At 38.8% G+C, this 25,510-nt stretch overlaps 1 protein-coding gene across 8 annotated transcripts in view; it reads right to left on the reverse strand.

The window, feature by feature from the left end:
• The window catches only part of DGKI (diacylglycerol kinase iota), a 229,932-nt gene that overhangs the window by 106,978 nt on the left and 97,444 nt on the right, over positions 1 to 25,510 (reverse strand). For 7 of the 8 annotated variants that reach the window (XM_075855860.1, XM_075855859.1, XM_075855857.1 and 4 more), the window contains exons 7-8: positions 9,226 to 9,297; positions 5,891 to 6,007 (exon numbers count right to left, since the gene is read on the reverse strand). In XM_075855860.1, the coding sequence (XP_075711975.1) occupies positions 5,891 to 6,007; positions 9,226 to 9,297 (189 nt within the window). The remainder of the gene's footprint in view (positions 1 to 5,890; positions 6,008 to 9,225; positions 9,298 to 25,510) is intronic. The other variant, XM_075855858.1, reaches the window with a different exon arrangement.

Consider the following 25,510-nt stretch of genomic DNA (forward strand, 5'->3'; position numbering starts at 1 on the left):
ATATATTATATTAGTGGAGTATGATTTATTATATATTATATTAGTGGAGTATGATTTATTATATATTATATTAGTGGAGTATAATTTATTATATATTATATTAGTGGAGTATCATTTATTATATATTTATATTATATTAGTGGAGTATGATTTATTATATATTATATTAGTGGAGTATCATTTATTATATATTTATATTATATTAGTGGAGTATGATTTATTATATATTATATTAGTGGAGTATGATTTATTATATATTATATTAGTGGAGTATGATTTATTATATATTATATTAGTGGAGTATGATTTATTATATATTATATTAGTGGAGTATGATTTATTATATATTATATTAGTGGAGTATGATTTATTATATATTATATTAGTGGAGTATGATTTATTATATATTTATATTATATTAGTGGAGTATGATTTATTATATATTATATTAGTGGAGTATGATTTATTATATAATATATTAGTGGAGTATGATTTATTATATATTATATTAGTGGAGTATGATTTATTATATATTATATTAGTGGAGTATAATTTATTATATATTATATTAGTGGAGTATGATTTATTATATATTATATTAGTGGAGTATCATTTATTATATATTATATTAGTGGAGTATCATTTATTATATATTATATTAGTGGAGTATCATTTATTATATATTATATTAGTGGAGTATCATTTATTATATATTATATTAGTGGAGTATCATTTATTATATATTATATTAGTGGAGTATCATTTATTATTTATTATATATTATATACTTATATCATTGGAAAATAATTTGTTTATATTTATATTAGTGGATTATTATTTCTTTTTAATTACATATCCATATATTTTTGTGGTGCAATTTATTACATGTAGTGGATTATACTGTATTTTATATTATATACTCATATCGGTATCAAGTTATTAATTTTCTAAATAAAAATTATTTATATTACTATTATTATTACTATTTTTCCTCCACGAATGTTTAGCAGCTTTACCGGATTTGTAAATTACGATGAATATTGCTCTACAGCTGTAATCTTCTTCCACCACCAGATGGCGCTCATGTTGTATTATTCTGCTCCCCGATTCGCTGCAGTTTATATTGTATTTGCTGTGTATTATCACAACAGATACAACACAGAAAATGTTAGTAGCTACGTATGAATGCTGATAGACTAATGCATAGACCTAACACGCATCACAGCTGAGGGTTTGCAACAACTGTATTTGGACTAAACAAGCCTAAAATGGGTTTTCTTTAGGAAATATCCTAATCATTGTGCATTGAAAAGTTCTTCAACTTTCTAATACACTTTGCTTTTCATTTTCTCACCCTTTTAAGATCTCCGCTTGCTGTCAGTAAATTGGAACATTCTTCTTTACTTCCGGAAGCAGAAACCCTATGCAGATCTACAACGTCCCACAGCTGACAGTTTCAGTCCAACCTAGACAATCCTCTAAGCGAAATACATCAGCAGACATTTTTTTCTTCTGTCTTGATAGTTTGTTACAATGTATCAGTGCCGAAGAATTGTATCAGTCTGGAACTCGCAGAGGATTGTCTATACTGGATACAATTGTAACAAACCCCTCAGCTGTGAGAAGAATTAGGTCTGTACAGGTTTTCGGCCTCTGGCTGTAAACAAGAATGGTCCCATTCACTAACAGCAAGCAGAGATTGTGAAAATAGTAAGAAATTGAAACTCAAAGTATATTAGAAGGAATAGATGGCAGCAATCAATCACTGGTGAAATGGTGCCCATGATATGCTGCCCAGCAGAGGATTGTATGATGACAGATCCCCTTAAAAGAGCACCGGTCACCTCTCCTGACACGTCTGTTTTAGTAAACACTTGCAGTCCCCATAAAATACAGATTTTGGAGCATCTTTTCTTAGAACTCTACGTTCTGCCGTTCCTCTGTTACTCCTCCTATAAATTTATGAATAAATTTGATAACTGGGTGTTACCAGTTGGGGGTGTGGCCCCACACAGTCTAACACGGTCCAATCAGTGCTAGCAGTCTCAGTCTATGTAGGGACACGCCCCTTTGACAATGGGAATGGTAACAACCAGTTGTCAATTTATTCATACATTTCTAGGAGGAATAACAGAGGAACAGCACAACGCAGAATTCTAAGAAAAGATGCTCCAGGATTGTAATTTTATGGGAATACGAGTAATTACTAAAACAGACATGTCAAGAGAGGAGACAGATTTAGTTTAAGCTTTTCATGAAACCGGAAGATCCCCTTTGAATATAAGTAATAGTTGTAGATTTAGGATCTGGAGAATATTTCGTTATTATCTTTTCCTACTTTTGACTGGATAAAAGACTCTGTTTAGAGGGAATGTATTTTTATAAGATTCCTTTTTGCACTTAATCAACTTGCATTTTTGGTGGCTCCTTTAAAAATAATCCCGTCACAGGGACCGGCGTCTATATGATAAGACATCTTATAAATACCCTAAAAGAAAAAAGGGCTGATCTAGAGGAAGACATTGTATCTGCTAAAGTTTGGAAAAAATAACCCATGCCCCCCCTGTTTCCCTACAAGGGGAAATCACTATATAAAGATTGATACATCTCCCATTATACTACCTGTATACATCCATATGTAGTGGGCTCCCCCTAGTGGTGGCTAGAAGTAGAATATTTATCAAATCTGGAAAACAGCGCTCCCCTATATTATGACATTTATCAGTAGCAATCAGTGGTAAGGGGAAGCCTCTAATTTACCACCTGATTGGTATTTCATTTGGGCATTTGGTGGGTACAACTCCGCCTACTAGCTCAGATTTTATAGGAAATTGTACACATGTCCTTAAGGCAACTTGTCCAGGTGATGGACTCCCATTAATAGCAGTGATATGGAAATACAAGGCCAACACATGCACACAGCCCGTATACGAGCATGACATCCTGTGACACAGACATGCAGGGTCAATGACGTCACACCGGTCAGCACAACGCTTCACCCTCGCTTTACTGCAATTAGCCAAAGAGGTTTTAACGGAGATTCGGAGGACTTCCTAACGTCTCACACTAACTGATAATGGACTAATGGGTTTATTGAAAAAAAGACTATTGCAGCCGAACACCGTTGCAGCGTCGTTACAACTTGGGTCTAATGAGCTTTAAAGAAACGGCAACTATTTTGGAAATTAACCCCGGATCAAACTTACCTTAAAGGGAATTGTATCAGCTTGTATATATATTTTATATAATACATACTAAGAGCACATGAATATGAGAAAACACCAGAAAACAACTCGTTGACATCTATGGGAGAGTGTAGTGAGCATGCTCGGTGTAATGTCAGTGCACTGTGCAGGGAGGAGGAGGAAGGACGAGCTGAGCTGTCCCTATCACCTATCGAAAGGGAACTTATTGTCAAAAAATTACCAGTAAATCCTAACATTAGACTCACACTTCCTGACAATTTTCAGCTTGCGCTGTGTACACCCAGAGGAGGGTCAGCAGTCGTCCCATTATCATCAGGGGGTGGGATTACAATAAAAGGTAACTTTGTTACAAAGTTTAAGGCAGATAACATATCACACCACTAACAATAGGTGATGGGGACAGGGCAACTCCTCATCCCTCCATGACAAGGTCACAGAGCATGCTCACTACATTCTCTTAAAGAGCTAAAGAGTAAATTAATACAGGAATAGACAGATTAGGTTGTTTGTTTGTTTTTTCAGGACATAGTTCTCTGGGAATTTGCCTAAAAAAGCCTCCAGGACAGCTTGTGCAATTTGCAAAGTAAATGTTTTCCTGCTTATGAGATTTACTATGCTATAAATATATACTGACAATATTACCCAGGGTGTGAAAACATAAATTAATAGAGTTAAAAGCTATTAGTCGTGTGACCAGCACGGAGACCGGGGGCAGCTCAAGGCAATTAGCAGTGGGAAAAGCATTTAAGTGTATTCATATAAATTATCTTAAAAAGGTTGTAGGAGATTAGAAGAAAAGGGCTGTTTTTATTACTTATCCTGTACTGATCCTGAGTTATATCCTGTATTAGGGCATGACCACACATGGCGGAATTCCTCCGCAACTGTCCGCATCAATGCCGCACAGAATCTGCGTTGCAGATTCTGCAGCGGATCTGCACAAAATGTGCAGAAAATTGATGCGGACTGGCCGCTGCGGACTGCAGGAAAAGTGCTTCTCTTCTCCCTATTCAGTGCAGGATAGAGAGAAGGGACAGCACTTTCCCTAGTGAAAGTCAAAGAAATTCATACTTACCGCCCGTTGTCTTGGTGACGCGTCCCTCTTTCGGCATCCGGCCCGACCTCCCTGGATGACGCGCCAGTCCATGTGACCGCTGCAGCCTGTGCTTGGCCTGTGATTGGCTGCAGCCGTCACTTAGACTGAAACGTCATCCTGGGAGGCCGGACTGGAGACAGAAGCAGGGAGTTCTCGGTAAGTATGAACTTATATTTTTTTTTACAGATACATGTATATTGAGATCGGTAGTCACTGTCCCGGGTGCAGAAACAGTTACTGCCAATCGCTTAACTCTTTCAGCACCCGGGACAGTGACTATTTACAGACGTCTCCTAGCAACGCTCCCGTCATTACGGGAGCCCCATTGACTTCCTCAGTCTGGCTGTAGACCTAGAAATACATAGGTCCAGCCAGAATGAAGAAATGTCATGGTAGTAAAAACAATACGCTCCGCAGCACACATAAGATCTGCGGACTTCATTGCGGAATTTTGACTCTCCATTGAAGTCAATGGAGAAATTCCGCCATGAGTCTGCCACTGCTCCGCAACAGACAGAGCATGCTGCGGACACCAAATTCCGCTCCGCAGCCTATGCTCCGCAGCGGAATTGTACGCATCGTGTAAACGAACACTGCTAAATTAAAGTGAAAGTCAATGGAGAAACGGCTCCGCTGCGGATTAACGCTGCGGAGTGTCCGCAGCGGAATTTAAGTGAAATTCCGCTATGTGTGAACCCGCCCTTATACTCCAGAGCTGCACTCACTATTCTGCTAGTGAACTGTGTACATACATTACATTACTTATCCTGTACTGATCCTGAGTTACATCCTGTATTATACTCCAGAGCTGAATTTACCATTCTGCAGGCTTCCCATCATTCCCCGCTTGTTCAGTGTCTGCACAAAGCTTGTACTGGTGATTAACATCCAGGATAGGGTTTTCTTTACACCCGTAATGTCATTTGATTTAGAAAAAAAAACTAGCTGCAACCCTGCATTATCTGACCTCAGCTAACCTGTTAGCGATGTGTCTGATGACAAGCTTACTAACTGTTTCCAGTGACAGCCAGCAGAATTATTAATACAGCTCTGGAGTAAGAAGATACTCAACTTTTTATGTAAATAATATTTAGATATTTAAGTTGTAAAAATAGTGGACATACACTTTAAGTGCAAGCTTGGGGGGGGGGGGCAGTTTCAGAGCTAATAAGAGCTAGGCCCCCATAAGCACACGCCACGCTCTGGATTAGATGGTCTTGCGTCTCCTATGGTCATACATGCTGACGGTCTCCCATACACACACACTGCAATACGGTGCAACATTTCCAGTGTCAAGGAGGTGAGGAACCTGTACAAGGGAGTGACACATTTCCACTGCACTTCAACTACAAGGCATCAAGCAAATTGTTCCTGTCAAAGGAAACATTACCCACAATGCAACACTAAGGGGCCTACATCACCAAGGAAGAAGAAGGGGTATAGGTTTAATCCCACGGGTGGGGGGGGGGTCATGCGTTTCTTTGACACTCAGGTCGTACATACGGGTGCCGTCCTGGGCAATATCAGGGCAGATTGGCCCGGGAGAAGGCGGAAAGACCCTCGCGGACAAAAAGTAACATGCAGTTACCTGAGGTTTCTTCACCTTAATGATCCAGCTCGGAGGGACTATGACAGCAGCGTGGGCTCCGAGGGAGCAGGGCTCCTCTATGTGATGTAGCAGGAAGCAGGTGACCTTGTTGTGGAACTGGATGGAAAAAAACACGGGAAAGACGGACGCGTTACATATGTCCAACTTATATATCTGAAGAGTATGAAGAATTACGTTCCAACCCCTCCTCCGCTTCTGCTCCCTCAGTGTCAGGGGCCCAGGCAAAAAAAGAGCCCAAACTCACCCATGGGCTGGCACCCACCCACTACCCACCAGTTGAAGCATGGGAGCTACGAAATTTGGCCAGATGGCCGTGACTGTGAGTGATTGGCCAGCAAAATGGTGCAGAAAGAGAAGGCGCCACCTGCTGTGAGGATCTCATATTACGGTCAAAGCTGGAAACCCCCTTTAGGAGTACCATAAACCCATTCGGTGGTAAACTTTAAATTTTCCCGGTAGTTCTTACGTCCAATTTCCTACTGGGCGTTGAAATAGCATCTTTATTTAGAATTCTGCATTGCGTTCCTCTGTTACTCCTCCTGGAAATGTACAAATAAGTTAACAACTGGGCGTTACCATTCCCCTTGTCAATTATTCCCCACCAATCATTGCTGACTATATCAGGGACACACCATATCGACAAGGGAAATGGTAACACCTTATTTGTACATTTCCAGGAGGAGTAACAGAGGAACGCAATGCAGAATTCTAAGTAAAGATGCTATTTCAAGGGGAATACAAGTATTTACTAAGGCGTGGCAGGAGAGGTGTGACGGGTTCCCAACTCTGTACACAAAGCTGCCAATGTAGGTGCCGTTCTCAGCCATACTACCGTATAAGGTGAAAAATAGCGCCACGTACGGCCGTGTTTGATGCTTTATTGCGCTTCTATAAGGGCGTGTATGAGAACATACAGTTACAGGAAATTATATAATAGAACAACAAAGTAAAAGTCAAAAAGATAAAGGGGTCAAATTTGGGTGATAAGGTGACGGAGAACATCGCACGCCCCGGCACCGGCTATATATAGAATTACACGGTGACTTTGTACAATGGGATTTTCTGAACACAGAAGTACAATCCCCACTAATTACAGAGCAGCAGAGCTGAGTGGGTTCACTGGAGGCTTTACATGACTAATAGCTGACTGGAGACTATCATTACACGGCATGGACTAGGTTAATTCCGGGGTATATAGCGTTCCCGCTCTCCGCGCAATGTCTGGAAGATATATAATGCTCTATGGAATAGATATGATACTAATCTCTTTAGGCATCTCCACCATATACAGGTAGAAAGCCGACAAGGATCCTGTAAAGACTAGAGACAAGGGGGGAAATGTATCACAACTACTGCAAAGGAGAATTGGAGGAGTAGTACCTAGCAACGTACCCGCCAGATGAATTATACTCCCCTCCTCCCCCGGAGCGCAATAATGGCTGAACATCGGTGACAGACGCAGCTGCAAATGCTTAGAGTGTCTTATGAGTGCAAAATTCTCGTAGCCGGTTGTGCTCATTACAGATGCCCCCATAAGTGACTCATCCACATGTGTGAACCCTTTAGCACCTGTCCATGTGCCCCTTTTAGTGCTTTCCCCAGGTGTCTCTCTTTAGTGTTTCTCCCAAGAGATCCCTTGCTTGTCCAAGGTGCTCTGTTTGGTGCCCCTTTTTAGTGCTTGCCCCATGTGCCCCCTTTAGTGTCTGCCCCATGTGCCCCCTTTAGTGTCTGCCCCATGTGCCCCCTTTAGTGTCTGCCCCATGTCCCCCTTTAGTGTCTGCCCCATGTGCCCCCTTTAGTGTCTGCCCCATGTGCCCCCTTTAGTGTCTGCCCCATGTGCCCCCTTTAGAGATTGCTCTAGGCACCCCCTCTAGAGCCTTCAGCTGGCTCCCATTTTAGCACCTGCTCAAGGTGCCCCTTTTAGTGTCTGGCACAGGTCCCTCTTTAAGTGTCTCTCTTTAGTGTTTCTGCCAGGTGACTCTTTTTAGTGCCTGTCCAAGGTGCTCAATTTGGTGCCTGATGCAGGTTCCCCTTTTTAGTGCTTGCCCCATGTGCCCCCTTTAGTGTTTGCTCTATGTGCCCCCTTTAGAGATTTCCCAGGTTTCCCTTATAGCGCCTGCCCCAGGTGCCCTCCTTAAGTGCTTGCTCCGGGCACCCCCTCTAGAGCCTTCAGCTGGCGCCCCTGTTAGCACCTACGCAAAGTGCCCCATTTAGTGTCTGACACAGGTGTCCCCCTTTTAGTACCTGCCCCAGGTGCTATGTTTAGCGCCTGCTCCAGGTGTCCACTTTAGAGCCTGTCAGTCCTGACTGCAGGCCTTCGCAAATAAAAAATAGCCTTCGGCTCTGTTCACATATGCGCTAAGAATTAAATTTTTCTGTTGCGTTATGGTAGAAGAAAAACGGAAGTCAATGTTGTGATGAATCCCTCACATGAAGGACACAAACTGCCCCCGATGAACCCCATTGACTTTAATGGCTTCCCTTGGGTTTCCGTCAATTCACCCGAAAAACATAGAACAGCGCGCCATTTTGGACAGAATCAGCGATAGATCTCACCCAGCGTATTTAAAGGGAAACTCCACTACAATAAGAGAATATGAAGGTAATACAGGGGGTTCCAAACGTGGGGCACTTCTCTATTAGAAAGCGCTCGTGCAGACCTGACACGTTTGTGATTTACATAGACGACTATTGAGCTCGGTGTGATTCTTAAAGGGGTACTCCAGGACATTTACATTGATGCCCGATGCTTAGGACAGACCACCAAACCTAAAGGGGTTGAACCAACAAAACAACTTATCACCTATCCACAGGACAGGTGATGAGCATTTGATCTCTGGGACCCCCACGATCAAGAGAACAGGAGTTTCGAGTCCATATAACGAATGGAGCGGCGGTCACATATGAGCTCCATTCATTCTATATAGGACTGCTGAGGATAGCCAAATACAGCGCTCGACTATCTCCAGAAGTCCCACAGAGAATGAACAGAGTGTGGATGCGTGAACGATGCTCCGTTCATTCAGGGGACCCGGGACCCCCGTTGTCTTGGGTAACCCAGCGATCAAACACATTTCAGCTATGTTGGGCTAACCCCCTTTAAAGTCACATTAAGCAGAAACATGTATGATTATTGGCCGGCAACGGGACCGGCTTAGATTGCTTGGTCTCCATTGCGGACAGAAAAAAGGCTTCCCCCAGTGCAAGCTTAGCCCAACCCCTTCCTTAAAATTACTTCACATGCACTAGCACTGGAAGGGGGAGAGGGAGGGGGGATAACATAGAAGACTCCTGTCATTTTTTCTTTATCTTACCGCCTGTTTGCACCACGAGCAGCTGATTGCCACAATTTCCTTACTGTGGAATGAAAACTTCTGCTGAAAACCCTGCGGATGTGGAGAAAAAACAAGATTCAGAGAAGAAGGAAGAAACATGATCAGGACGTGGCTGGTTAATGTGCCGAATAATTATTATTTCATGCTTTTATCTACTTAAGAAAGTTGTCAAGGAAGTGTTATACTGTGAAAACTTGTGCAGCACTCTGATGTATTCAATTCTGCCAGATGTATTTTGCTCTATATCTACTACAAAGCACCGCAGCAAAGCATCCCGTGTACAGACACTGAACCAGCAGGGAGTGAGATGTGACGTGAGGGCGGGTTCACACATGGCGGAATTTCACTTAAATTCCGCTGCGGACACTCCGCAGCGTTAATCCGCAGCGGAGCCGTTTCTCCATTGACTTTCACTTTAATTTAGCAGTGTTCGTTTACACGATGCGTACAATTCCGCTGCGGAGCATAGGCTGCGGAGCGGAATTTGGTGTCCGCAGCATGCTCTGTCTGTTGCGGAGCAGTGGCGGACTCATGGCGGAATTTCTCCATTGACTTCAATGGAGATTCAAAGTTCCGCAATGAAGTCCGCAGCTGTCATGCACATGTCATGTGTGCTGCGGATGCGTCTTGCTTTTTTCACTTGACATTTCTTCATTCTGGCTGGACCTATGTATTTCTAGGTCTACAGCCAGACTGAGGAAGTCAATGGGGCTCCCGTAATGACGGGAGCGTTGCTAGGAGACGTCAGTAAATAGTCACTGTCCAGGGTGCTGAAAGAGTTAAGCGATCGGCAGTAACTGTTTCTGCACCCGGGACAGTGACTACCGATCCCAATATACATGTATCTGTAAAAAAAAATGAAGTTCGTACTTACCGAGAACTCCCTGTTTCTGTCTCCAGTCCGGCCTCCCAGGATGACGTTTCAGTGTAAGTGACGGCTGCAGCCAATCACAGGCCAAGCACAGGCTGCAGCGGTCACATGGACTGGCGCGTCATCCAGGGAGGTCGGGCTGGATGCCGAAGGAGGGACGCGTCATAAAGACAACGGGCGGTAAGTATGAAATTCTTTTACTTTCACTAGGGAAAGTGCTGTCCCTTCTCTCTATCCTGCACTGATAGGGAGAAGGGAAGCACTTTTCCTGCAGTCCGCAGCAGCTAGTCCGCATCAATTTTCTGCACATTTTGTGCAGATCCGCAGCCGTAATCCGCAACCCGGATTAGGTGCGGCATTGATGCGGACAGTTGCGGAGGAATTCCGCCATGTGTGGTCATGCCCTAAGACAGGATGAGAGTAACCAGGAAACATGCAGATCTGGAGGTCACTGGAGAACAGAATCCGTACACTATGCTTGTATATAGGGGGCAGTATTAGGGCGGGTTCACACATGGCGGAATTGCACTTAAATTCCGCTGCGGACACTCCGCAGCGTTAATCCGCAGCGGAGCCGTTTCTACATTGACTTTCACTTTAATTTAGCAGTGTTCGTTTACACGATGCGTACAATTCCGCTGCGGAGCATAGGCTGCGGAGCGGAATTTGGTGTCCGCAGCATGCTCTGTCTGTTGCGGAGCAGTGGCGGACTCATGGCGGAATTTCTCCATTGACTTCAATGGAGATTCAAAGTTCCGCAATGAAGTCCGCAGCTGTCATGCACATGTCATGTGTGCTGCGGATGCGTCTTGCTTTTTTTACTTGACATTTCTTCATTCTGGCTGGACCTATGTATTTCTAGGTCTACAGCCAGACTGAGGAAGTCAATGGGGCTCCCGTAATGACGGGAGCGTTGCTAGGAGACATCAGTAAATAGTCACTGTCCAGGGTGCTGAAAGAGTTAAGCGATCGGCAGTAACTGTTTCTGCACCCGGGACAGTGACTACCGATCACAATATACATGTATCTGTAAAAAAAAATGAAGTTCGTACTTACCGAGAACTCCCTGTTTCTGTCTCCAGTCCGGCCTCCCAGGATGACGTTTCAGTGTAAGTGACGGCTGCAGCCAATCACAGGCCAAGCACAGGCTGCAGCGGTCACATGGACTGGCGCGTCATCCAGGGAGGTCGGGCTGGATGCCGAAGGAGGGACGCGTCATAAAGACAACGGGCGGTAAGTATGAATTTCTTTTACTTTCACTAGGGAAAGTGCTGTCCCTTCTCTCTATCCTGCACTGATAGGGAGAAGGGAAGCACTTTTCCCGCAGTCCGCAGCAGCTAGTCCGCATCAATTTTCTGCACATTTTGTGCAGATCCGCAGCCGTAATCCGCAACCCGGATTAGGTGCGGCATTGATGCGGACAGTTGCGGAGGAATTCCGCCATGTGTGGTCATGCCCTTATAGTAGTTATATTCTTGTATATAGGAGCAGTATTATAGTAGTTATATTCTTGTATATAGGGGGCAGTATTATAGTAGTTATATTCTTGTATATAGGAGCAGTATTATAGTAGTTATATTCTTGTATATAGGGGGCAGTATTATAGTAGTTATATTCTTGTATATAGGGGGCAGTATTATAGTAGTTATATTCTTGTATATAGGGGGCAGTATTATAGTAGTTATATTCTTGTATATAGGAGCAGTATTATAGTAGTTATAGTCTTGTATATAGGAGCAGTATTATAGTAGTTATATTCTTGTATATAGGCGGCAGTATTATAGTAGTTATATTCTTGTATATAGGGGGCAGTATTATAGTAGTTATATTCTTGTATATAGGGGGCAGTATTATAGTAGTTATATTCTTGTATATAGGGAGCAGTATTATAGTAGTTATATTCTTGTATATAGGAGCAGTATTATAGTAGTTATAGTCTTGTATATAGGAGCAGTATTATAGTAGTTATATTCTTGTATATAGGAGGCAGTATTATAGTAGTTATATTCTTGTATATAGGGGCAGTATTATAGTAATTATATTCCTGTATATAGGAGCAGTATTATAGTAGTTATATTCTTGTATATAGGAGGCAGTATTATAGTAGTTATATTCTTGTATATAGGGGGCAGTATTATAGTAGTTATATTCTTGTATATAGGGGCAGTATTATAGTAGTTATATTCTTGTATATAGGGGCAGTATTATAGTAGTTATATTCTTGTATATAGGGGGCAGTATTCTAGTAGTTATATTCTTGTATATAGGGGGCATTATTATAGTAGTTATATTCTTGTATATAGGGGGCAGTATTATAGTAGTTATATTCTTGTATATAGGGAGCAGTATTATAGTAGTTATATTCTTGTATATAGGGGCAGTATTATAGTAGTTATATTCTTGTATATAGGAGGCAGTATTATAGTAGTTATATTCTTGTATATAGGGGCAGTATTATAGTAATTATATTCCTGTATATAGGAGCAGTATTATAGTAGTTATATTCTTGTATATAGGAGGCAGTATTATAGTAGTTATATTCTTGTATATAGGGGGCAGTATTATAGTAGTTATATTCTTGTATATAGGGGCAGTATTATAGTAGTTATATTCTTGTATATAGGGGCAGTATTATAGTAGTTATATTCTTGTATATAGGGGGCAGTATTCTAGTAGTTATATTCTTATATATAGGGGGCATTATTATAGTAGTTATATTCTTGTATATAGGGGGCAGTATTATAGTAGTTATATTCTTGTATATAGGGAGCAGTATTATAGTAGTTATATTCTTGTATATAGGGGCAGTATTATAGTAGTTATATTCTTGTATATAGGGGGCAGTATTATAGTAGTTATATTCTTGTATATAGGGGGCAGTATTATAGTAGTTATATTCTTGTATGTAGGGGCAGTATTATAGTAGATATATTCTTGTATATAGGAGCAGTATTATAGTCGTTATATTCTTGTATATAGGGGGCAGTATTATAGTAGTTATATTCTTGTATATAGGAGCAGTATTATAGTAGTTATATTCTTGTATATAGGGGCAGTATTATAGTAGTTATATTCTTGTATATAGGGGCAGTATTATAGTAGTTATATTCTTGTCTATAGGAGCAGTATTATAGTAGTTATATTCTTGTCTATAGGAGCAGTATTATAGTAGTTATATTCTTGTATATAGGGGCAGTATTATAGAAGTTATATTCTTGTATATAGGGACAGTATTATAGTAGTTATATTCTTGTATATAGGAGGCAGTATTATAGTAGTTATATTCTTGTATATAGGAGCAGTATTATAGTAGTTATATTCTTGTATATAGGAGCAGTATTATAGTAGTTATATTCTTGTATATAGGGGCAGTATTATAGTAGTTATATTCTTATATATAGGGAGCAGTATTAGAGTAGTTATATTCTTGTATATAGGGGCAGTATTATAGTAGTTATATTCTTGTATATAGGGGCAGTATTATAGTAGTTATATTCTTGTATATAGGGGGCAGTATTATAGTAGTTATATTCTTGTATATAGGGGGCAGTATTATAGTAGTTATATTCTTGTATATAGGGGCAGTATTATAGTAGTTATATTCTTGTATATAGGAGCAGTATTAGGGCGGGTTCACACATGGCGGATTTTCACTTAAATTCCGCTGCGGACACTCCGCAGCGTTAATCCGCAGCGGAGCCGTTTCTCCATTGACTTTCACTTTAATTTCGCAGTGTTCGTTTACACGATGCGTACAATTCCGCTGCGGAGCATAGGCTGCGGAGCGGAATGTGGTGTCCGCAGCATGCTCTGTCTGTTGCGGAGCAGTGGCGGACTGGTTGCGGACTCATGGCGGAATTTCTCCATTGACTTCAATGGAGATTCTAAGTTCCGCAATGAAGTCCGCAGCTGTCATGCACATGTTATGTGTGGTGCGGAGCGTATTGGTTTTTTAACATGACATTTCTTCATTCTGGCTGGACCTATGTATTTCTAGGTCTACAGCCAGACTGAGGAAGTCAATGGGGCTCCCGTAATGACGGGAGCGTTGCTAGGAGACGTCAGTAAATAGTCACTGTCCAGGGTGCTGAAAGAGTTAAGCGATCGGCAGTAACTGTTTCTGCACCCGGGACAGTGACTACCGATCCCAATATACATGTATCTGTAAAAAAACATATAAGTTCATACTTACCGAGAACTCCCTGTTTCTGTCTCCAGTCCGGCCTCCCAGGATGACGTTTCAGTGGAAGTGACGGCTGCAGCCAATCACAGGCCAAGCACAGGCTGCAGCGGTCACATGGACTGCCGCGTCATCCAGGGAGGTCGGGCTGGATGCCGAAGGAGGGACGCGTCATCAAGACAACGGGCGGTAAGTATGAATTTCTTTTACTTTCACTAGGGAAAGTGCTGTCCCTTCTCTCTATCCTGCACTGATAGGGAGAAGGGAAGCACTTTTCCTGCAGTCCGCAGCGGCCAGTCCGCATCAATTTTCTGCACATTTTGTGCAGATCCGCAGCCGTAATCCGCAACCCGGATTAGGTGCGGCATTGATGCGGACAGTTGCGGAGGAATTCCGCCATGTGTGGTCATGCCCTTAGGGCATGACCACACATGGCGGAATTCCTCCGCAACTGTCCGCATCAATGCCGCACAGAATCTGCGTTGCAGATTCTGCAGCGGATCTGCACAAAATGTGCAGAAAATTGATGCGGACTGGCCGCTGCGGACTGCAGGAAAAGTGCTTCTCTTCTCCCTATTCAGTGCAGGATAGAGAGAAGGGACAGCACTTTCCCTAGTGAAAGTCAAAGAAATTCATACTTACCGCCCGTTGTCTTGGTGACGCGTCCCTCTTTCGGCATCCGGCCCGACCTCCCTGGATGACGCTCCAGTCCATGTGACCGCTGCAGCCTGTGCTTGGCCTGTGATTGGCTGCAGCCGTCACTTACACTGAAACGTCATCCTGGGAGGCCGGACTGGAGACAGACGCAGGGAGTTCTCGGTAAGTATGAACTTATATGTTTTTTTACAGATACATGTATATTGAGATCGGTAGTCACTGTCCCGGGTGCAGAAACAGTTACTGCCGATCGCGTAACTCTTTCAGCACCCTGGACAGTGACTATTTACAGACGTCTCCTAGCAACGCTCCCGTCATTACGGGAGCCCCATTGACTTCCTCAGTCTGGCTGTAGACCTAGAAATACATAGGTCCAGCCAGAATGAAGAAATGTCATGGTAGTAAAAACAATACGCTCCGCAGCACACATAAGATCTGCGGACTTCATTGCGGAATTTTGACTCTCCATTGAAGTCAATGGAGAAATTCCGCCATGAGTCCGCAACCAGTCCGCCACTGCTCCGCAACAGACAGAGCATGCTGCGGACACCAAATTCCGCTCCGCAGCCTATGCTCCGCAGCGGAATTGTACGCATCGTGTAAACGAACACTGCTAAATTAAAGTGAAAGTCAATGGAGAAACGGCTCCGCTGCGGATTAACGCTGCGGAGTGTCCGCAGCGGAATTTAAGTGAAATTCCGCTATGTGTGAACCCGCCCTTATAGTAGTTATATTCTTGTATATAGGGGGCAGTATTATAGTAGTTATATTCTTGTATATAGGGGCAGTATTATAGTAGTTATATTCTTGTATATAGGAGCAGTATTATAGTAGTTATATTCTTGTATATAGGGGCAGTATTATAGTAGTTATATTCTTGTATATAGGAGCAGTATTATAGTAGTTATATTCTTGTATATAGGGGCAGTATTATAGTGGTTATACTCTTGTATATAGGGGGCAGTATTATAGTAGTTATATTCTTGTATATAGGGGGCAGTATTATAGTGGTTATATTCTTGTATATAGGGGGCAGTATTATAGTAGTTATATTCTTGTACATAGGGGGCAGTATTATAGTAGTTATATTCTTGTATATAGGAGCAGTATTATAGTAATTATATTCTTGTATATAGGAGGCAGTATTATAGTAGTTATATTCTTGTATATAGGGGCAGTATTATAGTAGTTATATTCTTGTATATAGGAGCAGTATTATAGTTAGTTATATTCTTGTATATATGAGGCAGTATTATAGTAGTTATATTCTTGTATATAGGAGCAGTATTACAGTAGTTATATTCTTGTATATAGGGGCAGTATTATAGTAGTTATATTCTTGTATATATGAGGCAGTATTATAGTAGTTATATTCTTGTATATAAGGGCAGTATTATAGTAGTTATATTCTTGTATATAGGGGCAGTATTATAGTAGTTATATTCTTGTATATAGGAGCAGTATTATAGTTAGTTATATTCTTGTATATAGGGGGCAATATTATAGTAGTTATATTCTTGTATATAGGAGGCAGTATTATAGTAGTTATATTCTTGTATATAGGAGCAGTATTATAGTAGTTATATTCTTGTATATAGGAGGCAGTATTATAGTAGTTATATTCTTGTATATAGGGACAGTATTATAGTAGTTATGTTCTTGTATATAGGAGCAGTATTATAGTAGTTATATTCTTGTATATAGGGGCAGTATTATAGTAGTTATGTTCTTGTATATAGGAGCAGTATTATAGTAGTTATATTCTTGTATATAGGGGGCAGTATTATAGTAGTTATATTCTTGTATATAGGGAGCAGTATTATAGTAGTTATATTCTTGTATATAGGCGGCAGTATTATAGTAGTTATATTCTTGTATATAGGGGGCAGTATTATAGTAGTTATATTCTTGTATATAGGGGGCAGTATTATAGTAGTTATATTCTTGTATATAGGGAGCAGTATTATAGTAGTTATATTCTTGTATATAGGAGCAGTATTAGGGCATGACCACACATGGCGGAATTCCTCCGCAACTGTCCGCATCAATGCCGCACCTAATCCGGGTTGCGGATTACGGCTGCGGATCTGCACAAAATGTGCAGTAAATTGATGCGGACTAGCTGCTGCGGACTGCGGGAAAAGTGCTTCCCTTCTCCCTATCAGTGCAGGATAGAGAGAAGGGACAGCACTTTCCCTAGTGATAGTAAAATAAATTCATACTTACCGCCCGTTGTCTTTATGACGCGTCCCTCCTTCGGCATCCAGCCCGACCTCCCTGGATGACGCGCCAGTCCATGTGACCGCTGCAGCCTGTGCTTGGCCTGTGATTGGCTGCAGCCGTCACTTACACTGAAACGTCATCCTGGGAGGCCGGACTGGAGACAGAAACAGGGAGTTCTCGGTAAGTAGGAACTTCATTTTTTTTTACAGATACATGTATATTGAGATCGGTAGTCACTGTCCCGGGTGCAGAAACAGTTACTGCCGATCGCTTAACTCTTTCAGCACCCTGGACAGTGACTATTTACAGACGTCTCCTAGCAACGCTCCCGTCATTACGGGAGCCCCATTGACTTCCTCAGTCTGGCTGTAGACCTAGAAATACATAGGTCCAGCCAGAATGAAGAAATGTCAAGTTAAAAAAGCAAGACGCATCCGCAGCACACATAACATGTGCATGACAGCTGCGGACTTCATTGCGGAACTTTGAATCTCCATTGAAGTCAATGGAGAAATTCCGCCATGAGTCCGCCACTGCTCCGCAACAGACAGAGCATGCTGCGGACACCAAATTCCGCTCCGCAGCCTATGCTCCGCAGCGGAATTGTACGCATCGTGTAAACGAACACTGCTAAATTAAAGTGAAAGTCAATGGAGAAACGGCTCCGCTGCGGAATAACGCTGCGGAGTGTCCGCAGCGGAATTTAAGTGAAATTCCGCCATGTGTGAACCCGCCCTTATAGTAGTTATAGTCTTGTATATAGGAGCAGTATTATAGTAGTTATATTCTTGTATATAGGGGCAGTATTATAGTAGTTATATTCTTGTATATAGGAGGCAGTATTATAGTAGTTATATTCTTGTATATAGGGGCAGTATTATAGTAATTATATTCCTGTATATAGGAGCAGTATTATAGTAGTTATATTCTTGTATATAGGAGGCAGTATTATAGTAGTTATATTCTTGTATATAGGGGGCAGTATTATAGTAGTTATATTCTTGTATATAGGGGCAGTATTATAGTAGTTATATTCTTGTATATAGGGGCAGTATTATAGTAGTTATATTCTTGTATATAGGGGGCAGTATTATAGTAGTTATATTCTTGTATATAGGGGGCATTATTATAGTAGTTATATTCTTGTATATAGGGGGCAGTATTATAGTAGTTATATTCTTGTATATAGGGAGCAGTATTATAGTAGTTATATTCTTGTATATAGGGGCAGTATTATAGTAGTTATATTCTTGTATATAGGGGGCAGTATTATAGTAGTTATATTCTTGTATATAGGGGCAATATTATAGTAGTTATATTCTTGTATGTAGGGGCAGTATTATAGTAGATATATTCTTGTATATAGGAGCAGTATTATAGTCGTTATATTCTTGTATATAGGGGGCAGTATTATAGTAGTTATATTCTTGTATATAGGAGCAGTATTATAGTAGTTATATTCTTGTATATAGGGGCAGTATTATAGTAGTTATATTCTTGTATATAGGGGCAGTATTATAGTAGTTATATTCTTGTCTATAGGAGCAGTATTATAGTAGTTATATTCTTGTATATAGGGGCTGTATTATAGAAGTTATATTCTTGTATATAGGGACAGTATTATAGTAGTTATATTCTTGTATATAGGAGGCAGTATTATAGTAGTTATATTCTTGTATATAGGAGCAGTATTATAGTAGTTATATTCTTGTATATAGGGGCAGTATTATAGTAGTTATATTCTTATATATAGGGAGCAGTATTAGAGTAGTTATATTCTTGTATATAGGGGCAGTATTATAGTAGTTATATTCTTGTATATAGGGGCAGTATTATAGTAGTTATATTCTTGTATATAGGGGGCAGTATTATAGTAGTTATATTCTTGTATATAGGGGGCAGTATTATAGTAGTTATATTCTTGTATATAGTGGGCAGTATTATAGTAGTTATATTCTTGTATATAGGGGCAGTATTATAGTAGTTATATTCTTGTATATAGGAGCAGTATTATAGTAGTTATATTCTTGTATATAGGGGGCAGTATTATAGTAGTTATATTCTTGTATATAGGGGCAGTATTATAGTAGTTATATTCTTGTATATAGGAGCAGTATTATAGTAGTTATATTCTTGTATATAGGGGCAGTATTATAGTAGTTATATTCTTGTATATAGGAGCAGTATTATAGTAGTTATATTCTTGTATATAGGGGCAGTATTATAGTGGTTATACTCTTGTATATAGGGGGCAGTATTATAGTAGTTATATTCTTGTATATAGGGGGCAGTATTATAGTGGTTATATTCTTGTATATAGGGGGCAGTATTATAGTAGTTATATTCTTGTACATAGGGGGCAGTATTATAGTAGTTATATTCTTGTATATAGGAGCAGTATTATAGTAATTATATTCTTGTATATAGGAGGCAGTATTATAGTAGTTATATTCTTGTATATAGGGGCAGTATTATAGTAGTTATATTCTTGTATATAGGAGCAGTATTATAGTTAGTTATATTCTTGTATATATGAGGCAGTATTATAGTAGTTATATTCTTGTATATAGGAGCAGTATTACAGTAGTTATATTCTTGTATATAGGGGCAGTATTATAGTAGTTATATTCTTGTATATATGAGGCAGTATTATAGTAGTTATATTCTTGTATATAGGGGCAGTATTATAGTAGTTATATTCTTGTATATAGGGGCAGTATTATAGTAGTTATATTCTTGTATATAGGAGCAGTATTATAGTTAGTTATATTCTTGTATATAGGGGGCAATATTATAGTAGTTATATTCTTGTATATAGGAGGCAGTATTATAGTAGTTATATTCTTGTATATAGGAGCAGTATTATAGTAGTTATATTCTTGTATATAGGAGGCAGTATTATAGTAGTTATATTCTTGTATATAGGGACAGTATTATAGTAGTTATGTTCTTGTATATAGGAGCAGTATTATAGTAGTTATATTCTTGTATATAGGGGCAGTATTATAGTAGTTATGTTCTTGTATATAGGAGCAGTATTATAGTAGTTATATTCTTGTATATAGGGGCAGTATTATAGTAGTTATATTCTTGTATATAAGAGCAGTATTATAGTAGTTATATTCTTGTACATAGGGGGCAGTATTATAGTAGTTATATTCTTGTACATAGGGGGCTGTATTATAGTAGCTATATTCTTGTATATAGGAGCAGTATTATAGTAGTTATATTCTTGTATATAGGGGCAGTATTATAGTAGTTATATTCTTGTATATAGGAGGCAGTATTATAGTAGTTATATTCTTGTATATAGGGGCAGTATTATAGTAATTATATTCCTGTATATAGGAGCAGTATTATAGTAGTTATATTCTTGTATATAGGAGGCAGTATTATAGTAGTTATATTCTTGTATATAGGGGGCAGTATTATAGTAGTTATATTCTTGTATATAGGGGCAGTATTATAGTAGTTATATTCTTGTATATAGGGGCAGTATTATAGTAGTTATATTCTTGTATATAGGGGGCAGTATTATAGTAGTTATATTCTTGTATATAGGGGGCATTATTATAGTAGTTATATTCTTGTATATAGGGGGCAGTATTATAGTAGTTATATTCTTGTATATAGGGAGCAGTATTATAGTAGTTATATTCTTGTATATAGGGGCAGTATTATAGTAGTTATATTCTTGTATATAGGGGGCAGTATTATAGTAGTTATATTCTTGTATATAGGGGCAATATTATAGTAGTTATATTCTTGTATGTAGGGGCAGTATTATAGTAGATATATTCTTGTATATAGGAGCAGTATTATAGTCGTTATATTCTTGTATATAGGGGGCAGTATTATAGTAGTTATATTCTTGTATATAGGAGCAGTATTATAGTAGTTATATTCTTGTATATAGGGGCAGTATTATAGTAGTTATATTCTTGTATATAGGGGCAGTATTATAGTAGTTATATTCTTGTCTATAGGAGCAGTATTATAGTAGTTATATTCTTGTATATAGGGGCAGTATTATAGAAGTTATATTCTTGTATATAGGGACAGTATTATAGTAGTTATATTCTTGTATATAGGAGGCAGTATTATAGTAGTTATATTCTTGTATATAGGAGCAGTATTATAGTAGTTATATTCTTGTATATAGGGGCAGTATTATAGTAGTTATATTCTTATATATAGGGAGCAGTATTAGAGTAGTTATATTCTTGTATATAGGGGCAGTATTATAGTAGTTATATTCTTGTATATAGGGGCAGTATTATAGTAGTTATATTCTTGTATATAGGGGGCAGTATTATAGTAGTTATATTCTTGTATATAGGGGGCAGTATTATAGTAGTTATATTCTTGTATATAGTGGGCAGTATTATAGTAGTTATATTCTTGTATATAGGGGCAGTATTATAGTAGTTATATTCTTGTATATAGGAGCAGTATTATAGTAGTTATATTCTTGTATATAGGGGGCAGTATTATAGTAGTTATATTCTTGTATATAGGGGCAGTATTATAGTAGTTATATTCTTGTATATAGGAGCAGTATTATAGTAGTTATATTCTTGTATATAGGGGCAGTATTATAGTAGTTATATTCTTGTATATAGGAGCAGTATTATAGTAGTTATATTCTTGTATATAGGGGCAGTATTATAGTGGTTATACTCTTGTATATAGGGGGCAGTATTATAGTAGTTATATTCTTGTATATAGGGGGCAGTATTATAGTGGTTATATTCTTGTATATAGGGGGCAGTATTATAGTAGTTATATTCTTGTACATAGGGGGCAGTATTATAGTAGTTATATTCTTGTATATAGGAGCAGTATTATAGTAATTATATTCTTGTATATAGGAGGCAGTATTATAGTAGTTATATTCTTGTATATAGGGGCAGTATTATAGTAGTTATATTCTTGTATATAGGAGCAGTATTATAGTTAGTTATATTCTTGTATATATGAGGCAGTATTATAGTAGTTATATTCTTGTATATAGGAGCAGTATTACAGTAGTTATATTCTTGTATATAGGGGCAGTATTATAGTAGTTATATTCTTGTATATATGAGGCAGTATTATAGTAGTTATATTCTTGTATATAGGGGCAGTATTATAGTAGTTATATTCTTGTATATAGGGGCAGTATTATAGTAGTTATATTCTTGTATATAGGAGCAGTATTATAGTTAGTTATATTCTTGTATATAGGAGGCAGTATTAGGGCGGGTTCACACATGGCGGAATTTCACTTAAATTCCGCTGCGGACACTCCGCAGCGTTATTCCGCAGCGGAGCCGTTTCTCCATTGACTTTCACTTTAATTTAGCAGTGTTCGTTTACACGATGCGTACAATTCCGCTGCGGAGCATAGGCTGCGGAGCGGAATTTGGTGTCCGCAGCATGCTCTGTCTGTTGCGGAGCAGTGGCGGACTCATGGCGGAATTTCTCCATTGACTTCAATGGAGATTCAAAGTTCCGCAATGAAGTCCGCAGCTGTCATGCACATGTTATGTGTGCTGCGGATGCGTCTTGCTTTTTTAACTTGACATTTCTTCATTCTGGCTGGACCTATGTATTTCTAGGTCTACAGCCAGACTGAGGAAGTCAATGGGGCTCCCGTAATGACGGGAGCGTTGCTAGGAGACGTCAGTAAATAGTCACTGTCCAGGGTGCTGAAAGAGTTAAGCGATCGGCAGTAACTGTTTCTGCACCCGGGACAGTGACTACCGATCCCAATATACATGTATCTGTAAAAAAAAAATGAAGTTCGTACTTACCGAGAACTCCCTGTTTCTGTCTCCAGTCCGGCCTCCCAGGATGACGTTTCAGTGTAAGTGACGGCTGCAGCCAATCACAGGCCAAGCACAGGCTGCAGCGGTCACATGGACTGGAGCGTCATCCAGGGAGGTCGGGCTGGATGCCGAAGGAGGGACGCGTCATAAAGACAACGGGCGGTAAGTATGAATTTCTTTTACTTTCACTAGGGAAAGTGCTGTCCCTTCTCTCTATCCTGCACTGATAGGGAGAAGGGAAGCACTTTTCCCGCAGTCCGCAGCAGCTAGTCCGCATCAATTTTCTGCACATTTTGTGCAGATCCGCAGCCGTAATCCGCAACCCGGATTAGGTGCGGCATTGATGCGGACAGTTGCGGAGGAATTCCGCCATGTGTGGTCATGCCCTTATAGTAGTTATATTCTTGTATATAGGAGCAGTATTATAGTAGTTATATTCTTGTATATAGGAGGCAGTATTATAGTAGTTATATTCTTGTATATAGGGACAGTATTATAGTAGTTATGTTCTTGTATATAGGAGCAGTATTATAGTAGTTATATTCTTGTATATAGGGGCAGTATTATAGTAGTTATGTTCTTGTATATAGGAGCAGTATTATAGTAGTTATATTCTTGTATATAGGGGCAGTATTATAGTAGTTATATTCTTGTATATAAGAGCAGTATTATAGTAGTTATATTCTTGTACATAGGGGGCAGTATTATAGTAGTTATATTCTTGTACATAGGGGGCTGTATTATAGTAGCTATATTCTTGTATATAGGAGCAGTATTATAGTAGTTATATTCTTGTATATAGGGGGCAGTATTATAGTAGTTATATTCTTGTATAGAGGGGCAGTATTATAGTAGTTATATTCTTGTATATAGGGGGCAGTATTATAGTAGTTATATTCTTGTATATAGGGGCAGTATTATAGTAGTTATATTCTTGTGTATAGGGGCAGTATTATAGTAGTTATGTTCTTGTATATAGGAGCAGTATTATAGTAGTTATATTCTTGTACATAGGGGCAGTATTATAGTAGTTATAATCTTGTATATAGGGGGCAGTACTATAGTAGTTATATTCTTGTATATAGGAGCAGTATTATAGTAGTTATATTCTTGTATATAGGAGCAGTACTATAGTAGTTATATTCTTGTATATAGGAGGCAGTATTATAGTAGTTATATTTTTGTATATAGGAGCAGTATTATAGTAGTTATATTCTTGTATATAGGAGCAGTATTATAGTAGTTATATTCTTGTATATAGGAGCAGTATTATAGTAGTTATATTCTTGTATATAGGGGCAGTATTATAGTAGTTATATTCTTGTATATAGGAGGCAGTATTATAGTAGTTATATTCTTGTATATAGGAGCAGTATTATAGTAGTTATATTCTTGTATATAGGAGCAGTATTATAGCAGTTATATTCTTGTATATAGGAGCAGTATTATAGTAGTTATATTCTTGTATATAGGAGCAGTATTATAGTAGTTATATTCTTGTATGTAGTGGCAGTATTATAGTAGATATATTCTTGTATATAGGAGGCAGTATTATAGTAGTTATATTTTTGTATATAGGAGCAGTATTATAGTAGTTATATTCTTGTATATAGGAGCAGTATTATAGTAGTTATATTCTTGTATATAGGGGCAGTATTATAGTAGTTATATTCTTGTTCAGAGGGGGCAGTATTATAGTAGTTATATTCTTGTATATAGGGGGCAGTACTATAGTAGTTATATTCTTGTATATAGGAGCAGTATTATAGTAGTTATATTCTTGTATATAGGGGGCAGTATTATAGTAGTTATATTCTTGTATATAGGGGGCAGTATTACAGTAGTTATATTCTTGTATATAGGGGGCAGTATTATAGTAGTTATATTCTTGTATATAGGAGCAGTATTATAGTAGTTATATTCTTGCATATAGGGGCGGTATTATAGTAGTTATATTCTTGTATATAGGGGGCAGTAATATAGTAGTTATATTCTTGTATATAGGAGCAGTATTATAGTAGTTATATTCTTGCATATAGGGGCAGTATTATAGTAGTTATATTCTTGTATATAGGGGGCAGTAATATAGTAGTTATATTCTTGTATATAGGAGCAGTATTATAGTAGTTATATTCTTGTATATAGGGGGCAGTATTATAGTAGTTATATTCTTGTATATAGGAGCAGTATTATAGTAGTTATATTCTTGTATATAGGGGGCAGTATTATAGTAGTTATATTCTTGTATATAGGGGCAGTATTATAGTATTTATATTCTTGTATATAGGGGCAGTATTATAGTAGTTATAATCTTGTATATAGGGGCAGTATTATAGTAGTTATATTCTTGTATATAGGAGCAGTATTATAGTAGTTATATTCTTGTATATAGGGGCAGTATTATAGTAGTTATATTCTTGTATATAGAGGCAGTATTATAGTAGTTATATTCTTGTATATAGGAGCAGTATTATAGTAGTTATATTCTTGTATATAGGGGCAGTATTTTAGTAGTTATATTGT

The sequence above is a fragment of the Rhinoderma darwinii genome, chromosome 3 (assembly GCF_050947455.1).
Source record: "Rhinoderma darwinii isolate aRhiDar2 chromosome 3, aRhiDar2.hap1, whole genome shotgun sequence".
Taxonomy (NCBI): Eukaryota; Metazoa; Chordata; class Amphibia; order Anura; family Rhinodermatidae; genus Rhinoderma; species Rhinoderma darwinii.